Source organism: Toxotes jaculatrix, chromosome 13 (assembly GCF_017976425.1).
Source record: "Toxotes jaculatrix isolate fToxJac2 chromosome 13, fToxJac2.pri, whole genome shotgun sequence".
Lineage (NCBI taxonomy): Eukaryota > Metazoa > Chordata > Actinopteri > Toxotidae > Toxotes > Toxotes jaculatrix.
The window spans coordinates 13,098,554-13,124,956 of NC_054406.1; the positions used below are offsets into that span (position 1 = coordinate 13,098,554).

The 26,403-nt window shown below is 39.3% G+C and overlaps 1 protein-coding gene across 1 annotated transcript; it reads right to left on the reverse strand.

Moving 5' to 3' along the window:
* Positions 1-1,231: 1,231 nt before the first annotated feature.
* calcr (calcitonin receptor) lies at positions 1,232-25,459 on the reverse strand. Its single transcript, XM_041054176.1, has 17 exons — positions 25,373-25,459; positions 24,926-25,033; positions 22,312-22,397; positions 21,995-22,154; positions 21,772-21,882; positions 21,510-21,622; positions 21,111-21,276; positions 20,895-21,005; positions 20,569-20,681; positions 18,046-18,137; positions 15,282-15,408; positions 10,550-10,703; positions 9,736-9,796; positions 9,491-9,557; positions 9,117-9,335; positions 8,480-8,521; positions 1,232-4,771 (listed from the first exon to the last, which is right to left on the reverse strand). The coding sequence occupies exons 2-17, from the start codon at positions 25,014-25,016 to the stop codon at positions 4,556-4,558; spliced, it is 1,929 nt and encodes a 642-aa protein (XP_040910110.1). The 5' UTR covers positions 25,017-25,033; positions 25,373-25,459; the 3' UTR covers positions 1,232-4,555.
* Between the last annotated feature and the right edge of the window lie 944 nt (positions 25,460-26,403).

Here is a 26,403-nt window from a genome sequence, read left to right on the forward strand (position 1 = left end):
ACTTTTCTGGATTGGTCCAGTGTACTGTGAGATTGTTGCTGTCAGGGAACATTCTCAAATGCCTGAAATAGCCAACCGCTGACATTTTCCTGAAGTTTCCCAGGACAACATGCTCCCAAGATGGAGGCTGTTCAAAGCAATTTACGGCTTCCTCTAACTTTCTGTTTTATTGTTCCATTGAATCTGCTGTAGAAAAACCCATAACAGAAATATCTATGACAATTATGGAGATTGCACCCTCACTGTATCTTGATTATTATAAAACTCCTCCATCTCTGCCTTCATATGCAATACAGTTTGCATACAATTTCAGACTTGTATTGAATATTTTCTTTTAAAGATTCCTTTTGATGATTTAGGTGTTATGCTGTTGGCAGGGAACAATATTTATCAGAAGAATAACGAAACGGCTCCATACACATCTGACTTCATCACCGTACTATTATTTTGAAGACTCAGAAGGGCTGTGATTATGAAAGAGGACAGTGCGTCGTCTTCTCTTAGCTGTACCACTAGGATTCAGCAGAGCCTGAAATTACATATTATACAGTATCTGCCTATAGAAAGGCTGAAAAATATTCACAGAACTCGGCCTTGTTAGTGCGATAACAACCTTAGGGTGTGAGGGTGTGAGCGGACGTCCAGCTCTGACATGAGTTGCGTAAGTAGGTTCTGTGCTTGTTGCACACATGGGGTGCTGGTATGTGGTTTGAGCTCAACCTTTAGAATAAAAAGGGACTGTATGGCACTGCCAAGCTCGAGGGATCACAAAGAAAGACACCAAATGGAGTAAGACTTCCTTTGTTTTCCCTGCACACTCATTATACAAAATCTCTCAACCCTGAAACACTGACAAGAACAGTGTTGGCGCGGAAAATGCTGCTGAATCATCAGAGAATATTACAGAAATACTTGAAAACAAAGTTTTTGCTGGTGTGGTTGGAAACAGAACTCCAGTTCATTTTACTTTAGAGTCCATCATGTCATTAAATGATCTAAAAACTACAAAAAGAAAAGAACCTTTTATATTCCAATCATAAGTGCTGAAAATTATCCATTTTCCACTGAGTTCTTTCATCTTTTTTTCACGTTGCGTGCAGTTTGTTCCCCTGATTTGCTATTTGCTTAGGAAATAGAGAGCAACACAGAGAATCTGTGTGTATTCTTGAGCTAAATGGGTTTAAAAAACAAAAAAAAAAAAAAAACAACACACAAATTGGTGAGGCTTTTACAAAATACATTTTTTTTTATCAGCTTTGAGATGATGCCGGTCCGAGCTAAGAGGGAGAAAGAGACAAACACAAGCCAAAAGGAATGACAGAAAGGTAACAAAAATAGCTGTCAGAATATTTCACAGTGCAAAAAACAAATCTATCATATACACATTATCTGCTTGTATTTACATGAGCATGAACATACAAAATATACAGAATCTGTCTTCCCCAAACCCAAAGGATTGTTAATATGTCTTACAGTGTGCGCCACATCCAAGGCAAATCACAATTTTAAAGACAAATGAATTTCAATAGTAAAATAAATAATACACTTTCACATGAGAATATGTGTAGCTCTAAAACCTACTCTGCCTTGATGGCGTCATTCGCTTATATTGATTGTCACTCTTGTACCTGGCTAGCAAACGGCAAAGTATTGCAATAGGTCCAAATGTCTGTTTTATTCAAGAGGGAATTAAGGGGATTGTAAAGGAAAGCTTGTGTGTATTGTGAACTCTCTGTTGGCTAAACTGCAAGATTTCCAGCTACTAAAAAGCTTCACCCGTGACTTCGCTAATTTGATTGACATGATTTGATTTGGTGACCTGATCAGACTAGTTTAATGTTATTAGCTTGCAATGGTGAGTGTTCAGATTTCTTCCCAGATAAACCTCCAGTATGTGTTTGAATGTGAATTTTGTGTCTGGTCCTATTTTTCTGGTCATATTGCTACTGCAGAAAGCATATGTTCACAGTATATCTGCGATTATATTAATAATTTATATTTTATTACATATTAATGTCAATTCATAAACCAGTATGTTACACTGTGAACTTGTTTTTCCTACGTACTGTAAAAATCGACTTTATGTACTTTTAAATGTGCAATCTCATCTTAGGTTCACTGCAGAGGTCCATCAGTATACATTCTCAAATGTACTTCATCATAACTTTCAATATCTCACAAACACAAATCCCTGTCAAACAGTTATTCCAGTTGACAATGACAAGAAAACCTTAGAAATTATCACATAAACGGTGAGCAGACATTCAACAGATAATACAGTAGCCAGAACATGTCGTGAATAGTGAGTCTGAAAGTAAAAATGAAAATGTCACCTCAAAGCTAAATTAGGTTCTGCAAATTATTTGAAAAGAAAGGTCTCGTCGTTTTCTTTATTTTTGTTTTTTGTCCCATGAAAAGATGAAAAGACCAAAACCCACAATGAATTGATCCTTTTAACAAGTACTGTCCGTGTGAGCAAAGCCTTTTGTTTTCCAACGATTCATTGAGTTAATTTTTGTCCAAAAACAAAAACAAAAAAACACATCAGTGAACCAAACTGTTGTTGGTGAGATGTTTCTTCGTAATGATGAACATGGGCGCTGTAGTTTATTTTGGGTCAAGCTGTAAAGCACCAAATGAGTATTCATCTGTGGCTGAAAACAGCAATATTTACTCTTTTTTGAGTAATATTTCCTAACAACTAAGGTACCTGGCCGGCTTTCGATGCTGAGTGTCACAAACAGAATAGGGAGGTCAGAAAGTATTAAGAGTCAGAAAAAAACATTGTTGGTTTAGTTTTTTTCATGGGATTTGTTGACAACAACAAAAATATAGAATTTCACCAGTCTTATCCTTTAAGACATTTCCTTTGTGTGTCTTTTACAAAGATTTTAGTTAACTCTAAACTCTTTCCTGCTCACGTAAACAGGGAGAGCAGATTTTCCGTTAAGGGGTCAAAAACAAATCACAGTAGTCTGAGCCAGCCAGGGGCTTTATTGACTATTGGATATACGCTCTAGAATAATAAATGTTTTTCCCTGGCTGAATTTAAATGTCCGTCATAGGATATATGGTTTAGAAGCTGATTGGACTGCTAAGTAGCTTTCAAAGATAAATGCATGACACATCTTTACCCAAGTTTCAATAAAAGTGGCATTTTAAAAAAAAAAGTTGGCTACAGACAGAGAAAATTCATTCATTTAAATAAAGTATGGATGTGATCTTCTCATCATTTCATCTTTAGCGAGCCTCTCTTTTACCCTGGATGCTCATTCATACAAAAGGCTACAAACGTGATGAATAAATATGCATGGTGGACAGAATACTATGTTTTCAACCAACAGAAGATAGATTAAAGGCATCACGAGCATGACAAAGGACGACTGAGAGTAAAATCAGACAGTGCAGCTTCCATGCTCGACAGAAACTGCTTCTTTGTCGGAATCATTGGCACAACTGATGGCATATTTGATTTATAACACAGTGAAGCAACTCTTGTGGCTGTTCAACCTCAAAATAAAGTTTTTTTATTCATGTATTTTTTTTGTGTGTGTGCGCATTTAGCTTCTTTTTTCTTCTCAGCCTTGTGATGTTCGGCATCGGCACAAATACGGCAACTGCAAAACAGCAAAGCAGTCGGGAGTGAAGCGTCACCGGACCAACACTTAATATGTACGTAGGAACTGGCAAGAATAAAATATTAATAGAAAACAAAAATAAAATCCTTTTAAAACATTTAAACACTCTTTTCAAATAAAACATGGTGAACATACATTATGTACACAATTCCAGAGCTTTAAGCACAGAGGGTCTTCTGAAATTTTGACCTCTATCATGGCACATATGATCAGGTTTGTGATGTTGGCTGATGTGTGCATTCGTGTGTGTGTGTGTGTGTCTTTTGCTTCAGGGTACCACATCTGTGCTCAGCTGGACGCAGTCCGCCCCTCCACAGCTGTGACCAACATACAGTACCCTTTGGTATAGGTGAGGTTAGGAAGGATTCTACTTCACCTTGATAATCATCATCATTCTAACTATCATCCACCTCTTCATCATGTGAATCATAGCTGGTATCATCGCCTCTGTCACTTTTCAGCACCATTGTCTCAAACATAAAACATCGCCACACTCGCTGTCATCACCTCAGTCACAGTTATTTGTGTCTCCACACCAGCACACGCCTCCGTCACTGTGAACACGCGCAGTCACGCAGTCTAGCAGCTTTAGGAAATGACACATGTCAAAAAGCAGCTCTCGTCTCATGCCACGAGTTCTCGATGTTAAAGTTCCCAAAAAGCAGCTGCAATGCAAAGTAAAATGAACTGTCAGTCCTGTAGCAAGTCCACCTCCGGTCGCAATGAGCTCTTTATTTCCAGACCCGTATTATCATCCTGGGCAGAACAAACTAGCATTAGCCTCTGAGACTGAATCACTGAGATATGGCAGGAAAACTGGATTCATTTTCCATTCTTACTGTACATCTCCGTTGCGCTGTTGCTCTTCCTCGGCTGTTCCCCACTGCTACGTTCTTTATTCTCAGTGTGACTCATGCTTATGTCTCTCTTGATTTCAGCGCCTCCAGTTCAGAGTCCTCCATGTGGCGCCCGTTCAAGTGTTCGCTGTTACAGTCGTGGTGGTACATGAAGGTGGGTACCTCGGTGATGGAGGTGGCTGTGTAGGATGTGGAGCGCATTGAGCAGTGGTCCTTTCGTCTCTGACCCCACTGGGTCTTATACTGCATCCACTGTCTCTTTAGAGCTGCCTGCACCTGGACGTCACACACATAAAAGAGAGAGCTCATTATTATGGTTAGAATATTTGAGTCAATTTGGCCTCTAATGTGGGAATCAAAAATGTGTCTTCAAAAAAGTCAAATTTTTTGTTAGCTGCACCTGAAAAAAAAAAAACTACTGCTACTACTGCTTTGATAGTTTCATCAGTCTCATGGATCTTTGTAACTGTTTGCCTTTTATCTTTGCACATAAAACCACTTCTCAATGCAAATGCACTTTTTAGTTGTCAAAGTTGCACAAACATTCTTCCAGAACTTTTTTTCTTTCCTATCGTTCCTGTTTCTATTCTACATTGACCAGAAAATGATTCCACCAGACGTCCAAATTCACATACAAAATCAATACGCGGTTACATTTGCGATGGGAATAAGACAAGGCCTGTGTAAACACCATCTCGTGACAATATTAATCCAACTGATGGTGGTCTTAACTGACGTGAGCATAATTGCCGCAGCATGTGTGGATCACTCCAGTTTCAGTCGTATTAACAGATGCCAGTTAGGAAATGTAAACACAAACGTCACGTTTCCTGAAATGTGGCCAAGTTGTGCGTGTGGCCTGATCATCGCGTTTTTTTAAAGGGAAGAAAGGTGTAATCTCCATTGAGTTAAAGATTCAATCATGTAAATATATATTAATTCTCCCCCCTTATAAATACAAATATTTACATTTTATCTTCCACCTGTAATAATTAGGAATGTGGTGCCAAATTGTACAAAGGCACCGTGCTTTTGCAAAATGGCGACATTAATGCCACTCTTCTTCATTTCTGTTTTGTTGTATTAAGAGTCAAAGAGTATGCAGATTCTTTTCTTTCCTTTTCTGCACAAATGAACTGATGAGAATGTAAAGACCGGTTTCTTGTCAAAGAGGGCAAGGATGCCCCCAGTCATTAATATCCTGCAGCAACTGTTTGACTCAGAAAACACACTGATACTGTATCATCACAAAACCCATTATTATTCTGAAAACATACTGTTAGTAACCCTTACTAATCTCTGTATTTAGTCCCTAATGTGATCAGCAGTTATGGTGTTATATACTAATACTGAATTAAACTCCCAGATACAAATTTCAGCTGTGATGCTAAATGGCAAGTTGGTGGATTTTCCATATAAATATACCAACTAAAATGTGAAATGCACGACAATAATGTCTTTTCTTTCAAATCCTGTCCTGTCCTACACAGCTCACCCAACCCCCACCCCCACCCCCCGCTGCTGTTCTCCTTTGTGGAGTTTAGTAAACTTCAGAGTGACAACAACAAACTCAAACTCAACAAATTCAAATTCCTGGGACAGCTCCAGGGAGTTGACAATTTTTTCTCTGTTCAGTACCAACAAAGCTGAACAAATGGAGTAACCTCCTCGCGATCACCTGCTGAGCATTTGGTAACCAAAGCCAGGCCACTTCACGATGCACAACAACAATCCCAACAAGCAGAGAATGAAATGATTATTTATAAGCTGTTGTTTGTTTACTCTATGACATGTTACAAAGTGGTGAGACATACCCACCATAGTTTCCCAGAGGGCAACCTCCCATATTCAGATCACTTCTATTGCCCAACCAACAGTTTAAACCCCAAATACACTACGTGATATTATTCAACATTTTTCCTTGATAAATTGTTTCTCAAAAATATTGTTGACTCATTTTCTGTTGATCAACGAAACAATTCAGACTGATTGACTGAGCAAGGACTGGAGCGTGAGCCGAGTTCCTAAAAACAGAAACCGAGAGCTACGATCATCCCGCAGTGTAATGCTAATCATTTTATTCTATAACACATCTAATACTGCTGTAATTGCTGCGAGTATATTAACACACAATGATCTAATGATATAAATGATGACACTAATTGTTATAATGAGACAAAAGAGCAGCCGGGGCTTAAAGCTTCCATGTAGAACATCTTGCTTGATGTCACAAATACAGCATGAAAGCTGTTTGTCTCACTGACCTAACACCACAATGGGGCCATTGAAGGAACAAGGCAGGTCTGTGCAGTTTGGCCTTGAAATCAAAAAAACAGAATTGAACCCAGCCCCAGAAACCCATGTCCTGATTAAGGGAGCTGAATTGATCATTATGCGAGTGAAGCGAAGGAACCCTCTCATTCCCTCGTGACAATTTGTTTGTTTGTTGACCCTTTATCACCCAGAAAAGTGGGCTCGCCCTTTAAACATATGTTCTACACATTGTTTATACTCCGCAAATTGTTTACATTGTTTAAGGAGATGCTGTTGTGTTCTGGCTGCTCATGTATGAGCTAATACCTGACCTATTTTCCAGGCCCAATGTAACAAGCACAACCCCACAGTAGGTTGCTGGTTCGCCTATGCCAGACACCTCATGCTGGGTATTTAAATCTGCTCCTCTCTCTGTTGGTGAATCTCTGCCCCTGTTTTCTTCTCATGCAAAGAAATAACTCAGAACAACAGAGCTGTCTCTTATTGTAACTCCAGGGATATTTTAATAAGCATATTGGTTTTGAACAGACAGAAATAGTTGTCTGTAAATGCCTGATCTGTCTGTGCCATTCATGCTGCCATGAGGTCTAACGATCTGCTAAAAATGCCTCATTCAACCTAACAGCAGGTACTGTTGGTGTTTTACTTTGCCAGGACCATGAGCCTGAAAGCATCTGTCACACAATGAGTCCGCGGAACCGAAAGGTCTCCACAACACCATTAACCCCAGATCTGGCTTTTAATGAAAATCTAGCTTATCCGTTCGGAGGAGACGTTTGGAGAAGTGTTTGAACAAAGTTAAGGATGCTTGCAGTCAGACAGCGTCAGACAGACTCAGAAAGGCTGACAGGACGACTTGAAAGGAGAGTCAATTTCCAGCTGGGCTTGGAAACCACACAGTCATTTATAAACTGTGTCTTACTCTTCACCTGACATGACCCTTCAGTTTTTACTGCCGCAGCACTGGATGGAAGTAACCAGCAGCACAATGCTTTATAACCTGTTACAACTGGACTAATGACAGATGTAGCATCTATGTGAATCTACAACTCTATTCAAGTATTTAATACCAAAAAAACAAAGTTGTGTCTGTGTTTGACATTCACGGGTCACTTCTTAATATGCTATCAGGTACAGATGTAAGATGTCAGAGATCTGACCCAAGAAAAACACAGAATATGAAAATGTTTTGCCTGATGGAGTCTGACGTCTCATATTTAATGTCATAAGCAATAAGCAGTTTTATTGCTCTGTGAGTAAATAGCTCCCAGTGTAACATGTGCAGGTTGACCTTTATAAAAGGGCAACTGCTCTATCAAAACTACAGCAATATTTTGTTGCACGTGCCACCAAAAAAAAATGGTACTTTTCCAGGATACGATGCCACTCTCATATATGTCCATTGAATATAAAGCTGCAGCCATAAAGACTGGAAACAGCAGAAAACAGCAAGACTGACTTAAAGACCTCTGAAGCTCACTATTTAAACAAACAAAATATAACTTCAGAGATGCTGGTTGACAGATATTTCTACCTTTGGACAGAGCTTGGTTGGCTGATTATAGACATGAGAGCGATACCATCAATAAACACAGACTTCCCAAAATGTGAAAGTGTTCCTTTAACTGCACATGACATTGTGTGTAAGCAGTGCACTGCAAGCAGGGAAGGCGCACTGATTGTATGTGTAAATACATGAACAGTGCTTACCTCTCCGTTGAAGAAGCAGAATATTATTGCCACCAGTAAACCCTTGAAACAAGAAAAAAATATACCCAATCAAACATATATACATATTTGCAAAATGAATGAAATGCTTTTTGAAAAGGAAATAAAAAGAAGAAAAAAAAAAAAAAGACCGCCCGCCTGTTGCTTAAGTGCCTAAATGGAGTGCCTAACTGGTTCTTAAGAAAGTAATTCAGCAGTGAGCCACATAAATCAATCACAACAATCATGGGGCAGAAAACAAGGCTTTATGGGTGGAAACTTTCATGCATGCCAAATGGCTAAATCTGGAGTCTGACAGGGCCTGAGGGTACGGACAAATCTGGGCTGGATTTCAGGACATTTGGCTTTTTTTTCATGCATCCTGTGGGCTTTGGTCTAATCCCTAAACATCACCATTAATCATTAATTTCAAAGTGCATTCATACATTAATTACATTGCATTTTTGTTTTCCTTCATTATTCATTGGGTGTGGCCAGAGATGCAAAATGCTTCAAACCCGCAGTGAAGCAGCACTTTTCTGTCCTATGATATTTGCTGCTGAAGTTTCTTTGAACTGAACCTTGGACTTTAATGGAAATTCAGATTAATTCTGTGCCTCGCTGTCAGCTCAGTACCTACCTGGTAGTTCACGAGTATGTGCATGACGTACTCGTAGACCTCCCCAGCCAGCGGGTTCTCTGGCCTCCAGGGAATAATGACAAACTGTATTCCCAGCAGGGGCACCAGGATCAGGGTGGCTCTCACCGCCTTCATGTACATGTTGGACTCTGCCCGGTGTGTGTCTCTCAGTTTGGTCACCAGCACTCTTATAATATTTAGTAAGAAGAAGAGGTTCACCTGCAGAAAGTAAAAAAAAAAAAATTTTAGAGAACAAAAACAAAAGCCATTTTTTTCTGTTCTTTTATATTTAAGAACTAAAAACATCTACCAAAATGACAAACTAATGATATTGTGTCTGATATTGTGCTGAAGCAGTGGATTAGCAGACTTACAAGAAGCGCTGCCATTATAGGACCGTGAATCGCGTAGAGCAGATGGGTTTCCACACTCATCCAACAGCTACAGAAGGAAAAACATATCAGTCAGTACTGTCTCCCGCCCAAAATACACACGCGCACACACATACAAAAACATGCACATGTACAGACCTGCACGCGCTCACTCACTGCCACACACAGCCGAGCACATATGTAAACATCTCCTGTTTATTTGCAGAAGTTTCTGGAACATTACTCACTTGTCGTCGAAATACTTTTTCCTTGCCACGGCGTGGATGGATGCAGGGACTAGTGGAAAGCCTTGGACAGAGAAAAAGACGGCGGCCATATGAGGTCTTGAGTGAATTTTGTGAAATTCATTTGTCATTTATGCAACAGTAAAAGTGCGGTTAGATTGGTCAGGAGTGTTGTTGGTCTTCTTGACTTCCTCGTCAAATAAATTATTACCTTATAAATATCATTGCATTTATTCTTGGAAAGGCTGAAACGCAGAGGATCAACTTTCTCATCCCCATTTCTACAAACTTTATTGTTCCAAACCTACCAACAACACCACATGGATAATTTCTCAACCATCCTGTTAATTTTAAAATCCTCTCCATAAAAAAAAAAAAACACACTAGAAACTGGGCTCGTTTCGGCTGAATATAAATACACGAATCCATTTACAGTTCATTTGCAAACACCTCTGGGGCCCTGCAGCATATTGGCCACAGATGGACCTGACAAAATGGCTGTACACGATCCACACACACACACACACACACAGCAAACACGGGCCTCAAGGTTATCCTCCCATTTTTAATGATGGCCATCCATTTAGTTCAATCGTCTACTTGTTTGACAGACTGCACCCATTATTCTTGTTTTGAACAAGGTGAAAAACAGGACAGGAGCAGCACTAAGCGACAGGAGGCCCAATAAAGCTGTCAATATGTCCAGGTTGACATACTGTACGAGGACGAGCGTGGTCACGAATAAATTGTGTCTGCTAGATTGTGTCCCATCTTGTTGAATCGCTTGCTGAGTTTTGATCAGGTGCAGATGACTCACCCCAGCCCAGGAGGTAGTACCAGTGCAGATGTTGCTCCTCTGCAAACACCGCCACCACAATGAGCGTGTGCAGGTAGATGCCTTCACAGAGCATCCAGAAATAATTGCAGCCCAGCATGTACATGTGGAAAAACTGCAAAACCTTGCAGCCAACCTGCAGAGAGAGCCAAAATAGGAAGGGTTATTTGTTTTGTCTGCTTTTCACTTTTTACATTAAAAGATATCTATTAAGACGACTGAATTTAAAAACTCCTGAGTCCATCTCAGCAGGAGATGAAAAACATCTGAGTGGATATTTCTGCACTCACGGCACAAAATCATTAGCCAGTATTATCCTTTCTAGAATGAAAAGATGTTTATTCATTTACCCCCTCTGGAGCTGAGCTGAGAGAGAAATGATGATTTTCCTTTGTATGTGGAGTGCTCTTTGACTGCGTTTGTCTCACTTTGCACAAAGAACTTAAAAAAAGCAATGTTCTGCAATTGCCTTTTAGTACCTTATACAATACTATGCAATTTTGTATTTATGCATCCGCCGCAATGTGACAACATGTAAACATGCCTCAGTATGTATTCTGTTGCTTTGCTTGAGACGTCATTATCATTTCTCGAAAGAGGTGGCTTTGACGACATATTATTATGTCAATCTTATCTAATCACAGTCTACTAATGCTGTAATTACCAAGACACTTATGGATGTTCCATAAGCTGTAATTCCTCTGACGACTGCCAGACAGTGGCTCCAGTGAACTGTACTGTCGTCTAATCAAAAAGTCTCAAAAACTTTGCCACGAAAGTTAACTGTGAGTCACTTCCGCATTTTTTATGTGTGCCCTGCTGGTGATTTAAGGACCCATTGTTATATTTTTCATATTTCTTAGCAGATTTGTTAAGGAGACATGTTTTTGAACATTTCTGACGGGCATCTTTGCCAGTCCTGCCAGCTCTAGCGCCAGCACTTTACTTGTCCCAGCTCAGATAACCTGTGCCAAAATTAGCTGCAATAAAAGCCAAGGTGGCAGCAAGTGGTAAAACTAAATCACACATTCACAGAGACTTTTTTAACAACTGCTGCAAAACATAAGTGTTTCTCTGGTAACAACTTGGAGAGCTTAATATTATGCTGCAGAGCAATTCTGATGTTACAATATTAGAAAAAAACCTAAATGTTCCCTCCTAGGCTGCTAATGCTTTCCATTGGTTTTGATGATTCTACACACAGCTGGTTCAAATCATATCTTCCTGGTAGTGTTTACTTTATACACAAATAATATTTATTGTCTAACTGAGCATTACTATGTCCTCTTTTATGCTGACAATACCATTTTTATGCCACTGGCTCCATGTAAACAAGTCTGTCTTCAGGTTACAGTTTGCTTTTGATGACCTCCCAATCCCAACTGTTTTTAAAAAAAAATTATTATTATTTATTTATTGCTGATCTTGATGAGACTTCCTGAAAAAATACAGAATAACAAAGTAACTTACTCCTTTTTCTCAAAAGACAGAATTCATTGTTTTCCCTAAAACACATGTATGGAGAATGTAAACAAAAGAAACCTTCTGTTTACATTGAATATATATATTCATAGAGTAAGATATGTATCAATATATATATATATATTTTTTTAAATATTCACATCAGGGTATCTGGTTCACAATCCTGTATTAAAAGAGGATACATGTGGCCACACTATAATTCAAATATGCTGGCATTATTAACTGCTGCCCTCAGGGGTCCTCTTAGCTCAAAACACACAACAGTCATTCACCTCTAAACTTTTAGCCATATGTCTCTACTGCACTTTCCTACGTTTCCCTTTCCACTTGAGGAATCTCCACTATAACAGACACGGAGACTCGTATCGGTATGCAGAGAGTCAGGTCACTTACTTTTCAACAATTCTGAATTGTTGTGCTCTGCAGCTAACTGAGGATTGTCTAAAGTTACCGACAATGTTCTGGTTTACAAATCAAGCTGCTATAGATCATGTAGATGTTTCTCATGTTTTCAGCCTCCTCCCTGGTTTGACATAAGCTTTGGGGATTCACTCCTCCACAGTGCTGGCAGGCCAAACCAGACTCTGTATCACCCCACCAGAGAGAATAAAAAGAGCTTGTTTTCTCTGTGAGAGCAAATCTCCACCACAATCCACTATTCCTAAGTCACCAGCCCAGAAAACAGGCTTATAAGTCTCACTCTGACGGCCGTAAATTTCAAAATGTTTCCCAGCAGACACGCGTGAATCCCAATCAGTGGTGCTTTCGATTTTTTTTTTCTTCGGTTTCCTCTTGAAAACCAGGGCCATGTTGACCAATTTTATTTTGACATGCTGCAGTGAGTTAGCACAACCTGACAGTCCTGTGTCAGAAAGTAACAGATTCAACACAAACCTTTTTGACAAATGGCGACGGGGAGCCATTTGAAAGGGAGCCATTGCACAAACAGCCGGACAAATGAGTAGCAGAAGGACATAGAACCAAACCCAAACCTCCGCTGTCTCCTGGATGTTGATAGTACTTTGTCGGGCCAGTGTTGCTCAGGCTCAAAGCAGGCTGAGGCTTAAGGGATTGTGTGAAATGTGAGCCAACTTCTACAATCCTATCTGCTGCTTTTGTTGTTTTTGTATGGCACCTAGCTCATATACTGTGGTAGGGTGAGCATTTTTGGTATATATATATATATATATATATATATAAAATAGCAGGCCATATTCTGACATAGTTTTCATTAACTTGCACTTCAAGAGCCTGAATGTGTTCAATTAAATTCAGCTCAGCATTAAAAAAAAAAAAAAAAAAAAAAAAGCAAAGAAGACATGATCCTTTTATGGAGCTGGAAAAAGTCTGCAATAACAACTTTTAAGAAGCAGCAAAGCGCAGAGTTAACAGGATTTCATTATTTTGATTTCCAAAAAGGAGTGGTTCTTGAAGAGTAACACAAGAATTTATGTTCAGTCCTGATAGCGAGGCATTCCTACGAGACAGATTTATCATCTCTACCTAAGCAGACCTCGGGATTTCAAAGAATTCACATAAGGCATTCAGTGTGACTCCAATACAGGAGAATGTGGAAGAGAGCAAAAAATTGTCTGTTGACTCTGTAACACTGCCAAGATATGGCACGGGGAGATGAAATACTAATTAGGACACACTCAGAAGTCTGTACTACAAACTTTTAAATATTTAAAATATAGAGCAGCTCTATTTAAATTTAGTTTCCTCGCAATCCTTGGCTTCGCATATCAACTCAGTTTTAAAAAGTTCATCGAATTCTTTTCTTCCTTTTCTTTTTCTTTGGTTGTGCATAAATTGTGAATGCATTTGTGTCTCATTTCAATACAGCGGAACTAATCCTCTTCTACACACTGTACTCTGCTAAACAGCATTTTCTTTAGCCATGCTAACATATGGCTCAGGGATGGCAATACCACTAGACTGTCAGTTTGTCCAACGCTTTGGTCCAGACTAAAATATCTTGATATGTTAATATTGGGCCATAAAATTTGGTAATGAATTTTAATACCTTTGGTGATTAAATAGCTTTTTTTATAGCAACATTATGAGGTCATACAATTTAATTTGTTTTTGGGTCATGACCAAACACCTGCAAAACTATTTACACTGACATCAGCTTCAGCTGTGTTTTGTGCTGAAAGAAAACTAAGACTGTGAGCATGATCAACACTACTTCTGTCTTTAAAATCACTAAAATCCAAAACATTGTGAACCAAAATTTAATGTCCACCCTTTTTATTTGAGTGTCTGAATTCTCATTGTGAAAATGTGTCCTCTCCATGAGGCTCTCAGAAATTAAACAATGTGATGAGATTTCAGTGAGAGGTGTGCGTGGGAATGAGGCAGGAAACAACACAAAATGATGAGGAGATCAACATGAAAAGTTGTTTTTGTGCCTAAAACTGCACAAATTTTCAGAGTTATAAGTGGAAAATGCCAGTTTTGAGGCAAGACGGTTCTCACTGCTACTGTGTGTTTAAGGCTGATTAATGATTATTGCTAAGGCTTTGTGTTTAGAGCTTCAGTCTGGGAATCGGTGACAGCTGATGGAGGAGCAGACTAATGGCTTCGGATAGAGAATGTGTCATGTTGTTATGCTTATAATTTTCCAGGAAAAAAAAAAAACAATTATGTAGGCGTACAGAGTCTGTTTTCGTGATTCTGTGTGGCTGATCGATAACACTGATTATAAATCCTGTTTTGACACAATTTGTCAGGAGTGAAGCTCGTCCTATTTACACTGCAGTCATCTCTAATAGGATTTTTTGCATTAAAGCAGCACAGAAAATGCTGTTATGACATTGTGGAGACGTGTTTCATAAACCGGCGCTGTGCGTGCATTCTCAACTGCTTGTAAATGGGAAAATTGAAATGTCTGTGGAACAGAAGAGGTAATGTACACAGCCTGTACGCTTCTTTCTGTGAACAATCCAACAATGCAATGCTCTGCATTTATAGATAAAAAAAATAGCATTGAGCAGCTTAACAACCGATGATTAGTTAGCGCCTGACAATCAATTTAATGCTCACTAATGAGGGAGTTTTTGAGTGTCTGCTTGTCATAGGGAGGAGTGAATGAGTGAATGAGTGAACGGGGAGGGGGGGGGCGCTTTGGACATCTGCTAAATATCAGCATGTTAGCATTGTCATTCTGAGTATTTTAGCATACTCATGTTAGCGTTTAGCTCAAGCACTGCTGTGCCTACAGACTCACCGGGTTTCTGGCCACCAACTTAGGATTACTGACCACGCCTATAAGGTAGACAATGGTGAGGGCAGAATTGAGCACATAGGAGCAGAAGAGGTTCTTATGGAGGGTGATCCTTTGGCAGCTCAGACTCCTGTGTGAAGAGAGATGCATTGATTAAAATTTTGTGACATGGCAGCATTAGAGAAGACTAAAACTTCCCACAACAGAGTAACGACCGGCAGGCTGACAGTTTAATGAGGTTGTCAGATGTTGCAAATATCAAATAATTGGGATCTTTCTTGTCACACAGATTTTTGTGGTTGGTTAAAAAAAAAAAAAGAAAGAAATCCCTGGGATCAGCGAGCTGGCTTGCCGCTAAATACTGTACTGTACATGCTGGAAGAGCTGTTAAATAATGCATAATGGATCCCAAGGGTGCTTCCTCATTACCTTGGCTGGCCACTCAGAATTAATGGCACAATGAAATGCTTGACAGGCAAAGCGAAAACAACTATTAGTATCAAAATCATTTCAAGTCATTCACATCCAGCAAGCTTTATTATTGGTAATGGTTAAATAATGTTTTAATTTCAGGGCAGCAATCAAACAGACTGCGGAGCTTCATTCAGCCTTAAACAGAGGGTTTTTGCCTGAATGAAGCCTTGCACCAAATATATTTTACAGAATATGGCCTCCTATAAATATGTCCTCTTCAGTGCAAGAAGTTATATCCTTTTACTGCTCATGGCCAATTTTATCTTTGTTGAGGCATAAAACCCCCCCGAGACCCATGAAAAACAGGAAGACGGCTAAATTTTCTCAAGCAAGGAAAAAAAACAACATATACAACTGCACAGTTTCGCTGTCTCATTGAGAGGTTACCTCCAACAGAAATAAAATCTCAGATATAAAGCGAGACGCAAGAGCTGCTGAGCGCTTATGTGCAAGGGAGCTTTATCTAAAAAGAGATGTCAAAACACAGGCTCAGTCCTTACTGCATACTGTCACAGGTCTTAACGTCTTCTGATCAGCAGTTCAACCAACTCCTGTTTTTCGACGGCAAGCTGGAGTATTTTTATCTGGGAATCTCGACAGTGTTGATGTAGAGTCATAAATAACAGAGTGCAGCTGTACACCACCACCACATACCACTGTAAGCTTCACATCTGGATCTTATAAGAAACATTAAGCCTCCAATATTTTAAGTGTTCTGGCTATAAACATGTTAAGTTATGGTTAAGAAGGAAAAAAGGAAAACGTTTTCTTGGCCAATAACTTTGTTACTTTATTGAGATCTTAATTTGTTTGGAGTTTGATCTTGATGAATCGGGAATGTCCCACTGAAATGCTGTGTAGCTGTGTTAAGGGTCTGACTCTCAGCAGGTCATGGGGTTTTGCAATAATGCACCTGCCCTAAACACGGCCACTGGATTTATGAGGGTGTATAAAACTTTGCAGCGCACTGAGGGTCTCGTACAAGATCTGCTCTGGATAACAGCTGCGTTTAGGAGGTCAGCGCCCTTCAACACGTCAAGTTTTACAACTGCAGCATTGAAGAACAACAGGGCCAACAAAGTAACTCATCCAAAAATTGTAACACAACATAAAATTATCCCTCCAGCCCTGCCCAGGCTCCATATGCAAGCTTTTAAAGCTTATTGTGCCATTAAAAACAATGCTGATTAAGTTCTTTCCCAGAGATAAACTTACAATGATATAAAGGGTTTCAGCAATGTGCAGACTTTTGCCCAGTCTGTTAACTTTTTCTAAGGCTTTATCATTCCCAGATTTCCCAGACGTTAACTGAACAGTATACTTCTCTTTCCTTGATCCACTTTGTTATTCAGAACTCTTATCTAATTGAATTTCAGCAGTAGTATCTCAATTAATTGTGCACCTTTTCCCTCTGGGATTAAGCAGTATATTGGGATGAACGTCCTTAATGAGCAACGCACTCAGGTGCACCACATTTCTTATACGAGCAAAGCGCCAGCGCAGCCAGTGGACGTCACAGCTCTCCAGTTTTTGAATCCTAAATATCCATGAAATAAATGTGCTGTACAAGGAAGCCAAGTTGGCATGAAATTAGCAGCGTTTAAGTTCTGTATAAATTACATTCAGTGAAGCAGCAGAACTATTTTCAGGTGGAAGAGCTGCATTAATTTGTGACAGCGAAGATGGTAATCGTTTCTGATTGCAGTCTTCAGTGACGATTTAATTCTAGGGCGGTGTTTACACCAGCAGAGTTCTTTTAATACTTTTAGAAGATGTTAAACATTTGTCCCAGAGTAACTGTGCAAGTGAACAATCAGTTTGACTGTCTTATAAAATGTGATTGAATTATCAACACGTCAGACACACAAAAAAAATCTTTGCTCTGGGACAAGTGTTTCAAACTGTAAAACTTACTCTGCCTGTGTAGACAGAAGCCGATTGAAGCTTTTGCCGAATGAGAATAAGACTGAGACCAAAGCTCTGCCCATGCTGTGTGATGAAATGGCTGGAGGAGACTATAGTGAAAGCCCGACACCATCTGTGTGCCTGTCAGATCCGCTGATCAAAGTGAAGATGACTGAGCCTTTAAGGGCAACGCTACCATTGATTAATCATTTAATCATCATTGCATTATGACAAACTGTATCAGCCAGTGTCGTCATTACATAACCATCCTGAATAATCACTTTACATTGCAATGGGCATCATCAGAGCAGTAACTGCAACTACAGTGACATTCTCACATTGTTAAACTCTCACATAGAGGACAGAAAAATCACATTTAATCCATTACCTGAAGTAGAAGAAGATGGCCAGAGAGACAAGCAGGGAGGCTATGGATAAAGCATGACCCACAATTGCCATGTAAAACAGGATGAACGCTGACTGCAAAAAATAAGAAAACAGAAACAAGACAGAGATAATGTGTAGACTTACCAGCAGAAAAACGTTAGAGTGAAACTATACAAAGGACATGCAATATCTCTGAGGTGTGAGGGAAAAAAAAATCAATGTTACATTTCTCACTTTAAAGAGGACACGACGTTCAACAGGGAATAAAAAACCTTGGAAGTGTTTTTCAGCCTGGATTTAAAATTTGTAGTTTTAGCATCACTTCCAGTGTCTATATCTATAATATATGATGATACTGCTAGACCCAACATCACAACAGAAAAAAATGCAGGTTTTAAATGATTTGAGTTTCAATTAGACTGTATTGTTTAAACCAGTTATTTGTCTGTGAAAATGCAAAATGTCTTTGCTAACCGTCCGCGTCAGGGAGGTTGTTAAAAAAATGGCTGATCCCTTTTCAAAGGTAGCAAATGCTGGGTTAAAATGGCAATAAGACCCAAGATGAAAAAAGTACTTTGACAATTGGTAGTCATCAGTCTGAACCTTGTTAATATTTTGACAATACAGGCTATAATTTTATCCTGCAGCAGTGAAGCCAAACCACAACTACTTTAAGGAATGCAGATATTTACTGAGTACAGGATAATTAACACAATCTGATTAATGATAGGTGATTGCCACAACAAAATAAAGTACCATTCAAAGGTGGAGAAATAGACTGACACTAGAATAGCCAAGTTGTGAATAAGTGAATGCATTAATATTGCTAACAATAATACTTTTATATTTTTAATTCTTTTTGTAACAGTACAAAGATATTATGAAGACTCAGGGTCAGAGTCTTGCAATGCTGTAAAACTACACCATTGTTTTCACTCTTGAGTTCATGGTGTGGTCCTTGCTTGTAAAAGAAAGAATTAAGAACAAAAGTTGGCATCATCTAGGGCTGAGTCAGCATAGATCAGGTTTCTGTGGCAACAGATGCAGCAGCTGATCTGTGGTTCGGTTCTGATCGACTTTTAGTCTTTCTCCCAGGTTTTCCAGGACAGCTGCTCCAACTGCCTGGTGCAACGACTGGATGCAACAGGAGGGAATTTCTTGCAGTTCTTTGCAGAACTTTTGTTTACAATTTGCAGTTATTTGCAATTGGCAAAGTTTCCTTGTTCCAGATGGGAGAACAGAGCTGTTGCTGTTTTTTTTTTTTCTTTTAATTACTTTTTTTTTTTAATTTGCTGGGTGAAAAAACTTTTGGTGAGATTGTTCTTAAGTTTAGTTGTATATAAACATAATTTCTGGAGGATAGGGTTGGATAGCGAGTGCCTAACCATCAGCATTACAATATGAGAAGGATGCAAATGCAAAGCCAGGAAAAAAAAAAAGCTAACAAAAATCACACTATCCAAAAATATCTGTTAAGGAACTTTTGGTTTGGAGTGCAAATGGAGTGCATAATCAGCCAATTACTGCCATCAACTTGTGTAATTAAAACTGGCAGACAAATAACAACAAATGAAAACATTAACAAAAATGCTTTCAGCAAACACATTAATAAATAAAAACCATCATCATTCTGACTTTATAGCATTTTGACTACAAAGTGCCAAGTCATTAGTTTAATTAATATAAAGTAGAAGAAATGATGAGAGATGTAAATGAGTGACCAAACCAACCACAAGCCAGCTTTATGATTGTATTATTATTTACTGTAGCATGGATAATATTGATTAGACCATTTAGAATATGTTTAACTAAAGACTTCTGTAAACAGATTCAAAGTCATGTGAGAAAATCTCTCATGGTCCATGACTGCGTCTCTGATGTCCCCCGTTGGCAAGATACTGGAATGAGCTTTTTACTTTCATAGTCTGGTTTCCATGGGGAAAAGCTGTTAGCGGCACGGTACAGCAGTCTGGTGCTGTCGGTGATAAGACCGTTGTTAGTATGTGATGATGCAGGGATACCCCACTCTGTCCAGGCGTGTGTTTTATAATGACAGTATAGCTGGAGGGACAGAGGGCTTGGAATAGTGTGATGGTTTTGTTGCAAAATAGAATATTCAAACAAATCTTCAGAGGGCTCATTAAAAATACAAATCATAGCTGTAATCATAGCTGTAATCAGTTCATCGGTGACCTCTAACCAATAACATGTATATCATTAAATATCAGCTTTTCCTTTGAATTTTCACCTGATTCAAACCAGGAATGATCTCACCATGTGCATTTACATGTGATTGTCCATGTGTAAATACGGTGGAACTCTGATAATAATGCTGTCTGGTGCAATATTCATGGGCAGCTACATCTGAAATATATTTCTGGTTTCCATATTTTCTCCCATCTGCCCAAACTGGAAATACAAAAAAACTCTAGGCAACAAAAGGAAAAGATTATGCTGACCATCACACCGTGGCCACCGTGCAGTAGATCTACGATATCAAGCTACTTTATCTTAAATAAATTACCTTGAGTTTTGCAGGAGTGTTTTCGATACAGAGTGTGTAGTTGGACCAAGTCCTATTGGTATCCGGGTGGCGAAACCACTGACCATCCTCCCCACAGTACTTAGTGGCCTTTTCTGCAAGCAACAATTAAGTGATAAATATTTGGAGTGCAGTTCCTCCAAATCCATACAGTTCAATGTCCGAATATTTTGTTTCCATTAGCCTTGGTGAATAATTCATCCTCAAAGCAATTAATATTTTATGGTCCAGCTTCCTTTTTAAAAAACAGAGGATCAGAGGTGACTTTAATCATCAGAGTGCATAAATGTTTGAGCCTCACTGCTCACCTGTGGGGTCAAAGTCCACAAAATAATTGGGGCAGTTTTGAGAGGTGTAGGTTCCTGCCGGAGTATCTTCCCAGCACAGCCACCCATCCCAGTTACGACTGCAGTACACGCCTGTAACACCAGCAAAGTCACAGAGAGAGGGTTAAACCTTCACAGGGGAATAGCATAAATACAGAAAAATGGAGCGAGCTTCAGTAAACTAGACATTATCACTACCTGATTTGTTGTAAGGTGGATCTCGATTCATTTTCTCAAAGCATTTATACTGGCTGTCAAGGATTTTCTTTCGCACAATTTCCTGCTCTTCTGGATTAACCGTGGGGCTGACCGTGGCCTCATTGGCGAGCTGTACCTCAGTTTCCCCTGAGAGCTGGGCGGCTGCCTTCATTTTAGTGACACACACACACACACGCACCCACATATACACAGTCATTAGCAATCAGGATAATAACAAAAGACTTTTGCTGACAGTCACAACATTTACATGCACAAAATATTCTGTTTTTTGTCTTTATACCAGGGCCACATGTGTTGAACTTGCAGGAAAAGCCACTGGCACAGTTACCAAGAACCTCCGTTGACCTTTGTGATAGTTATTTCATAACAATACATAACCTTTAACTTCTCCTTAATGTTGAGAGCACAGAGTGTATAGTTAGTCCAGGTTTTGTTGCTGTCTGGATGGCGAAACCACTGTCCATCCTCTCCACAGTACTTTGTTGCCTTTTCTATAAAAAGGACATTTATGTGATAAATACATTGCATGTTAGAATTTATGTATTTCTGTGAAGTTCTGTCCATAAACCTTAGTCATATTATTATTAGAAGTAATCAGTAGAGCTTTAAAACAGCAAAACCTTTGAATCTCACTGCTCACCTGTGGGGTCCAATTTGTCAAAATTCCCGGGGCAGTTTTGGGAGGCGTAGGTTCCCGCTGGAGTGTCGTCCCAGCACAGCCACCCATCCCAGGTGCGACTGCAGTACAGACCTGCAGCATCAACAAAAACTCAATGAAATGTTTCTCCAACATGAAAACTTATGTAGAAATCATGTTGATATAAAATTTAAAAACACTTGTTCATACACCACAGTATCATTACCTGATTTATTATAAGGAGGATCTTGCTTCATTTTCTCTAAGCATTTCTTTTCGTTCTTGAGGTTCATTTTTTCCACAACACTGCCTTTTTCTGCGTCAACCCCTGTAGCCTCTGTAGTCAACTCTCCTGTTGTGTCCCTTAAAAAATGGGTGAATTCCTTCTAAGAAAAAAATAGATTACATGTTCAATGTAAAATTAGTGTCCAGAGAAACTGAGGCAAGCTTTGTCTCTTTCTTCCATTACTCACATGGAAACCAGTATCCAAAGACTGAATATCAGAATCCAAATAATATCCAAGAATATCAGAGTCCAAATACCTCTGATTTGTCCTTTGAAGCTGGCTGACAGGTGGAGCCAGTCTCGACCCATTTACCCAATTCGTCACAATATTTGGTCACGTTTTCTGTAAAGGAAAAAAAAACATGGACTGACTCAGTGGCAGATTGACAACAACATAATCCATTAATGATTATCCTGAAAGCTTCATACACTGTATCGGATTATATTATATAGGCACATTATTGCTTCTGTTTGGGGTTCACGTCCAGTAGAGAATCTCTATATTCTTTGGCTCTGTCTTTGTTTTTCTGCAGTAGTATGTTGGCATCATCCAAACCCATAAATCTAGCATTACAGAACAACTGTGATTAATTTAACTTGGCACACATCATCAAACGTTATGTCAAACAGAAAATTCCCCTTTTGGAGTAATCTTCTGGCAAATTCTCAAATGTCGGACTTAAAACCACATGTACTGTAGATCCATGACTGGGCTAAGCATGAGATCATATTGTTCCTGACAACAACAAGCGTAGCACGACTGCCTAGTCTTCTCTGACAGATCATCAACTGTTCAACAGTCACTTCCAACTGTACGTCTCCCCCACAGCCTCATATCAGAAGCAGTGGTTTTCAAATAAGGAGCCATAAGGGGGACTCTTAGCATCACAGGCATTTCGGGAAGATCCTTTATGGGCCTTCTCTTACAAAAACACCTTCTCTGTTCTCTCATTCATAATCTCTCTCCCCATCTATCTTTCTGACTTTGACTTCCCTGTCTTTTGTGTAATCCCACTTTTCTTTGCTTCTTTTTTTCCTGTAGATATACCCTTCATTCTTCTCTCTGTCCTCTCCTTCACCTCTCCTCTCTCTATCATATTGCATCACCTAAATCAGACATAACTTGACTCTGGATCTCTTCAACCAGATGTTATTGAGCCTTGCATTCCTCACCATGTAAAAACTGCTGTGGCAACTACTTACAGAGAAACATAAATATTAAGTGTACTAATAAAATAAATTTTCATAGTCAATTTTGATATAAATAAATGTCTGTTTTCATTTTGTCTGACTGACAAAACACAACAGGCTTTACTTTGTATCCAGATTATAAATCTTTTATACCAGCTGTCCTTTACACTCACTGTTGTGTTTTCCTTCATTGTAGCACAAAGAAGCAACAGGGGTCTTTGTTTGGAAGTCTTCAGCCATGTAAGCAGCTCTGCAAGACTATAGCTACTACTATAGCAGGGGTTGGAGCTAAAAGCTTGATGATGTAGTTGCAGTGAAGCTAACGTGTTTAGCAGGTGTTAGCTTTCACCATCTTAGTTTAGCATGTTAGCATGCTAAAATTTGAACATTGGCACTAAACAAAAAGTACAGCTGAGGCTGATGAAAATATCATTAATTTTACAGGTTTTTGGTTTAACCAAAGTATAGGACAAGTAAAAACTTTAATTCTGGTGATAAATAAAATGTCAAAAGATCGCTGAGTCTGTTACAGTTATTGTTTGTACAAAATTCGATATCAATCCATCTGGTAGATATTAACACACTGGATAAGTGGAAATTTTTGACCTGCTCCTGTAACTTGGTAACTACCATGCATCACTAAAAAGTACAGCAAACAAAAAAAAAAAAGAGCATTAGGCTACCTACAGAACAGAACAGAAAATCCAAAGAAAAGATGTCACAGTACTGGTTGCACTAGCTGACAGATACTCTGTGGAAAGGGCAAAAACACTACAACAGAGAATTTAGCCACTATTGTAATGACACATCTACTTACTGCTCAACACAAATCATATTTGCTTGGGACATGATGCATAAAACACAATTACACTATGTACTTAAGTCAGAGACACTTGCGTCAGGAAACTGAGTGTTTACAGCAAATAGAGTTAGATTTGGCAGAAATTGCTCTGCTCTTCGAGGGAACAGAAAGAATCCAAAGAATCTCAGCAGTAACAGAGATTCTGCTTGGAGAACTAATCCCCCCTTAAAAAAACACATGGCCATTAAATCTTCTGTTAAATCAACAAGACCAAAAATAAAAAGGAGGAGTTTGGGGTAGTGGAGGGAGCTGTGGCAGAGGATGGTGTTAGCATGAGCGTATCAGCAATGTAATAGTGACAACTGTCAGATAATAATGGCTGTACATCTGCATGAACATTATTGGACTTTGCTAGCCAACTGGTAGCCAAACAGTTGGTGAAAGAGCCAATAATTGTGAAGCATGAATGAAACATTTGATGCATTTTAAAAAATCTCATAACAATATGATACTATATTATTGATACTACAGTATGCGCAGTTCTTTCATTATGAGTTGTTACAAGGCTCAGAGTACAGCTTAATAATGAACAAGCTTTCCCCTGACCGTCTCATGGAAGAATATGGTAAATTTAAATAGAAATACATAAAATAAAAACTAAAATCCTTCCAGCTTCCTTCATCCCTTGATATCCTCCAATCTGTTCCATGACCTTTGACCTCCATCCGTTCTGCACAGAGAAGCCTGGATCATTTCTCTGTGTTGCCTGCTGACCTGGAATTAAAAAGCTCTGCAGAAAACTCTTCCAAATTCCCACCACTCTCGATTCAACGAGCTTGTTGTTGTGGACCGGTGTGAGAAGTGCAAAACCTTCTTACCAGTTGGGTCCAGGTCAGGATGATCTGGACAGTTTTGTGTTACAGCTGTCCCAGCTGGTGTCTCAACCCAGCACAACAAACCATCCCACATATGTCCACAGAACGTACCTCGAGGGAAAGGAAGAAGCAAAAAAAAGTGTAATGACAAGTACGGTTAACTGCCAACTCACATTTTCTGTGTTTTCAGTTGTATATATTGAAAGTGTATCTCAGAGTAACATAAAATCTCCAGTAGCCTAGAAAATGATTATAATCCCTCAGCTCTACTCTCAAAGCCCTTTCAGATCAGTTGTGCTTGAATCACTGCAGGCAACACCATTATCTTTAACAAGAACAACAACAGTGTTCTGATCCCAACCTACCACCATACAATGTCATTATTGTGTTGCTCTCCCAGAGGTAATTGATTTGGCCTTCAGAAGCCTTAAAATGATTTGGGCCTCTCACCGGTTCTGTTTTCTTGGTGGTCTTTGTTGGACAGCTCAAGACATTTGTATTGACCCTGGCTCACTGTCTGGCTCTGTCCCTCTGTCATGCTCTGTCCAGGCCTGAACGATGATTCTGAGATTGGCTCAGCGCCTGCCGCAGCCCTGCACTGTAGAGACAACACAACGCTGTAGGTGAGAGGAGGAGGAGGAGTGGGGGTGGAGGGGTTTGAGTATAGGGTATAGATAGGGAGGTGTTAGTGTGTGTTTGGCGGTTACTGCTTTGATCTACATTCCCTTAACTTTGAAAAATATATGACGTTAGCTAAATTTGCAGTATTTCACAGTTCTGCCATGCTTAGAGGAAGATATGCATCCTTATATAAGATAAGCATTTAAATGGAAGAATGAGCATGCAGAGTTTTTGAATCATCTTCAAAGCTGATCTGATGAGGATTTCACTCCGCTTTCAAATTCTAGTCACTTTCCATTCATGTAACTCATTAAAGTGTGTTTGGGAACTCACAAAAGAAGTTAAGCAGCTGATTTTCTCCAAATGAATCTTATCTCTGCTCCATTGTTTGTATTTGGAGGTAGCATTAAATATGAAGAAGCCCGCCGTGCAAAATGCTGATTTTGATAATGCTGCTCACTGAAGGATAAAGAGCCCATTTTCCTGTGACTTATCTCAAACATTTTTTTGGCTGAAAATTAAGCCTCTCAGAGTGCCAGACTCATGCACTTGCATTTTCTGAATCATTTGAGGAACTGTAATACCTTGCCTGGGAGATCTTCACGTGCCTTATCACAATTGAGATGAAACCTCCTACCTTTGGCTCTTTGTGGAGTGACAAAAGCTTGTAAAAGGCAAAACACTTGAGAGGAAAAACTGTGAGTGTGCTGATGTCCCATGTAGCAGTTTAGCAGCCGTACATATGATGTCACTCCAAACATTGAAGTAAATGACGTCATACATACGACCACCAGGCCACCACCAATATCAACAGATGAGCCGAACGAGAAAAGAGGAAAAAAAAAAAATCTTCTCTCACA

Bases quoted from the DNA above. Each gene is read 5' to 3' on its own strand.
- calcr (XM_041054176.1), bottom strand. From the start codon at position 25,016: ATGTGGGATGGTTTGTTGTGCTGGGTTGAGACACCAGCTGGGACAGCT. The intron at 21,623-21,771 runs GTGAGCAGTGAG...TCCTTTTTATAG, and splicing joins TGACAAATTGGACCCCACAG to AAAAGGCAACAAAGTACTGT. The intron at 9,336-9,490 runs GTAAGTCTGCTA...TACTTTCTGCAG, and splicing joins CTATAATGGCAGCGCTTCTT to GTGAACCTCTTCTTCTTACT.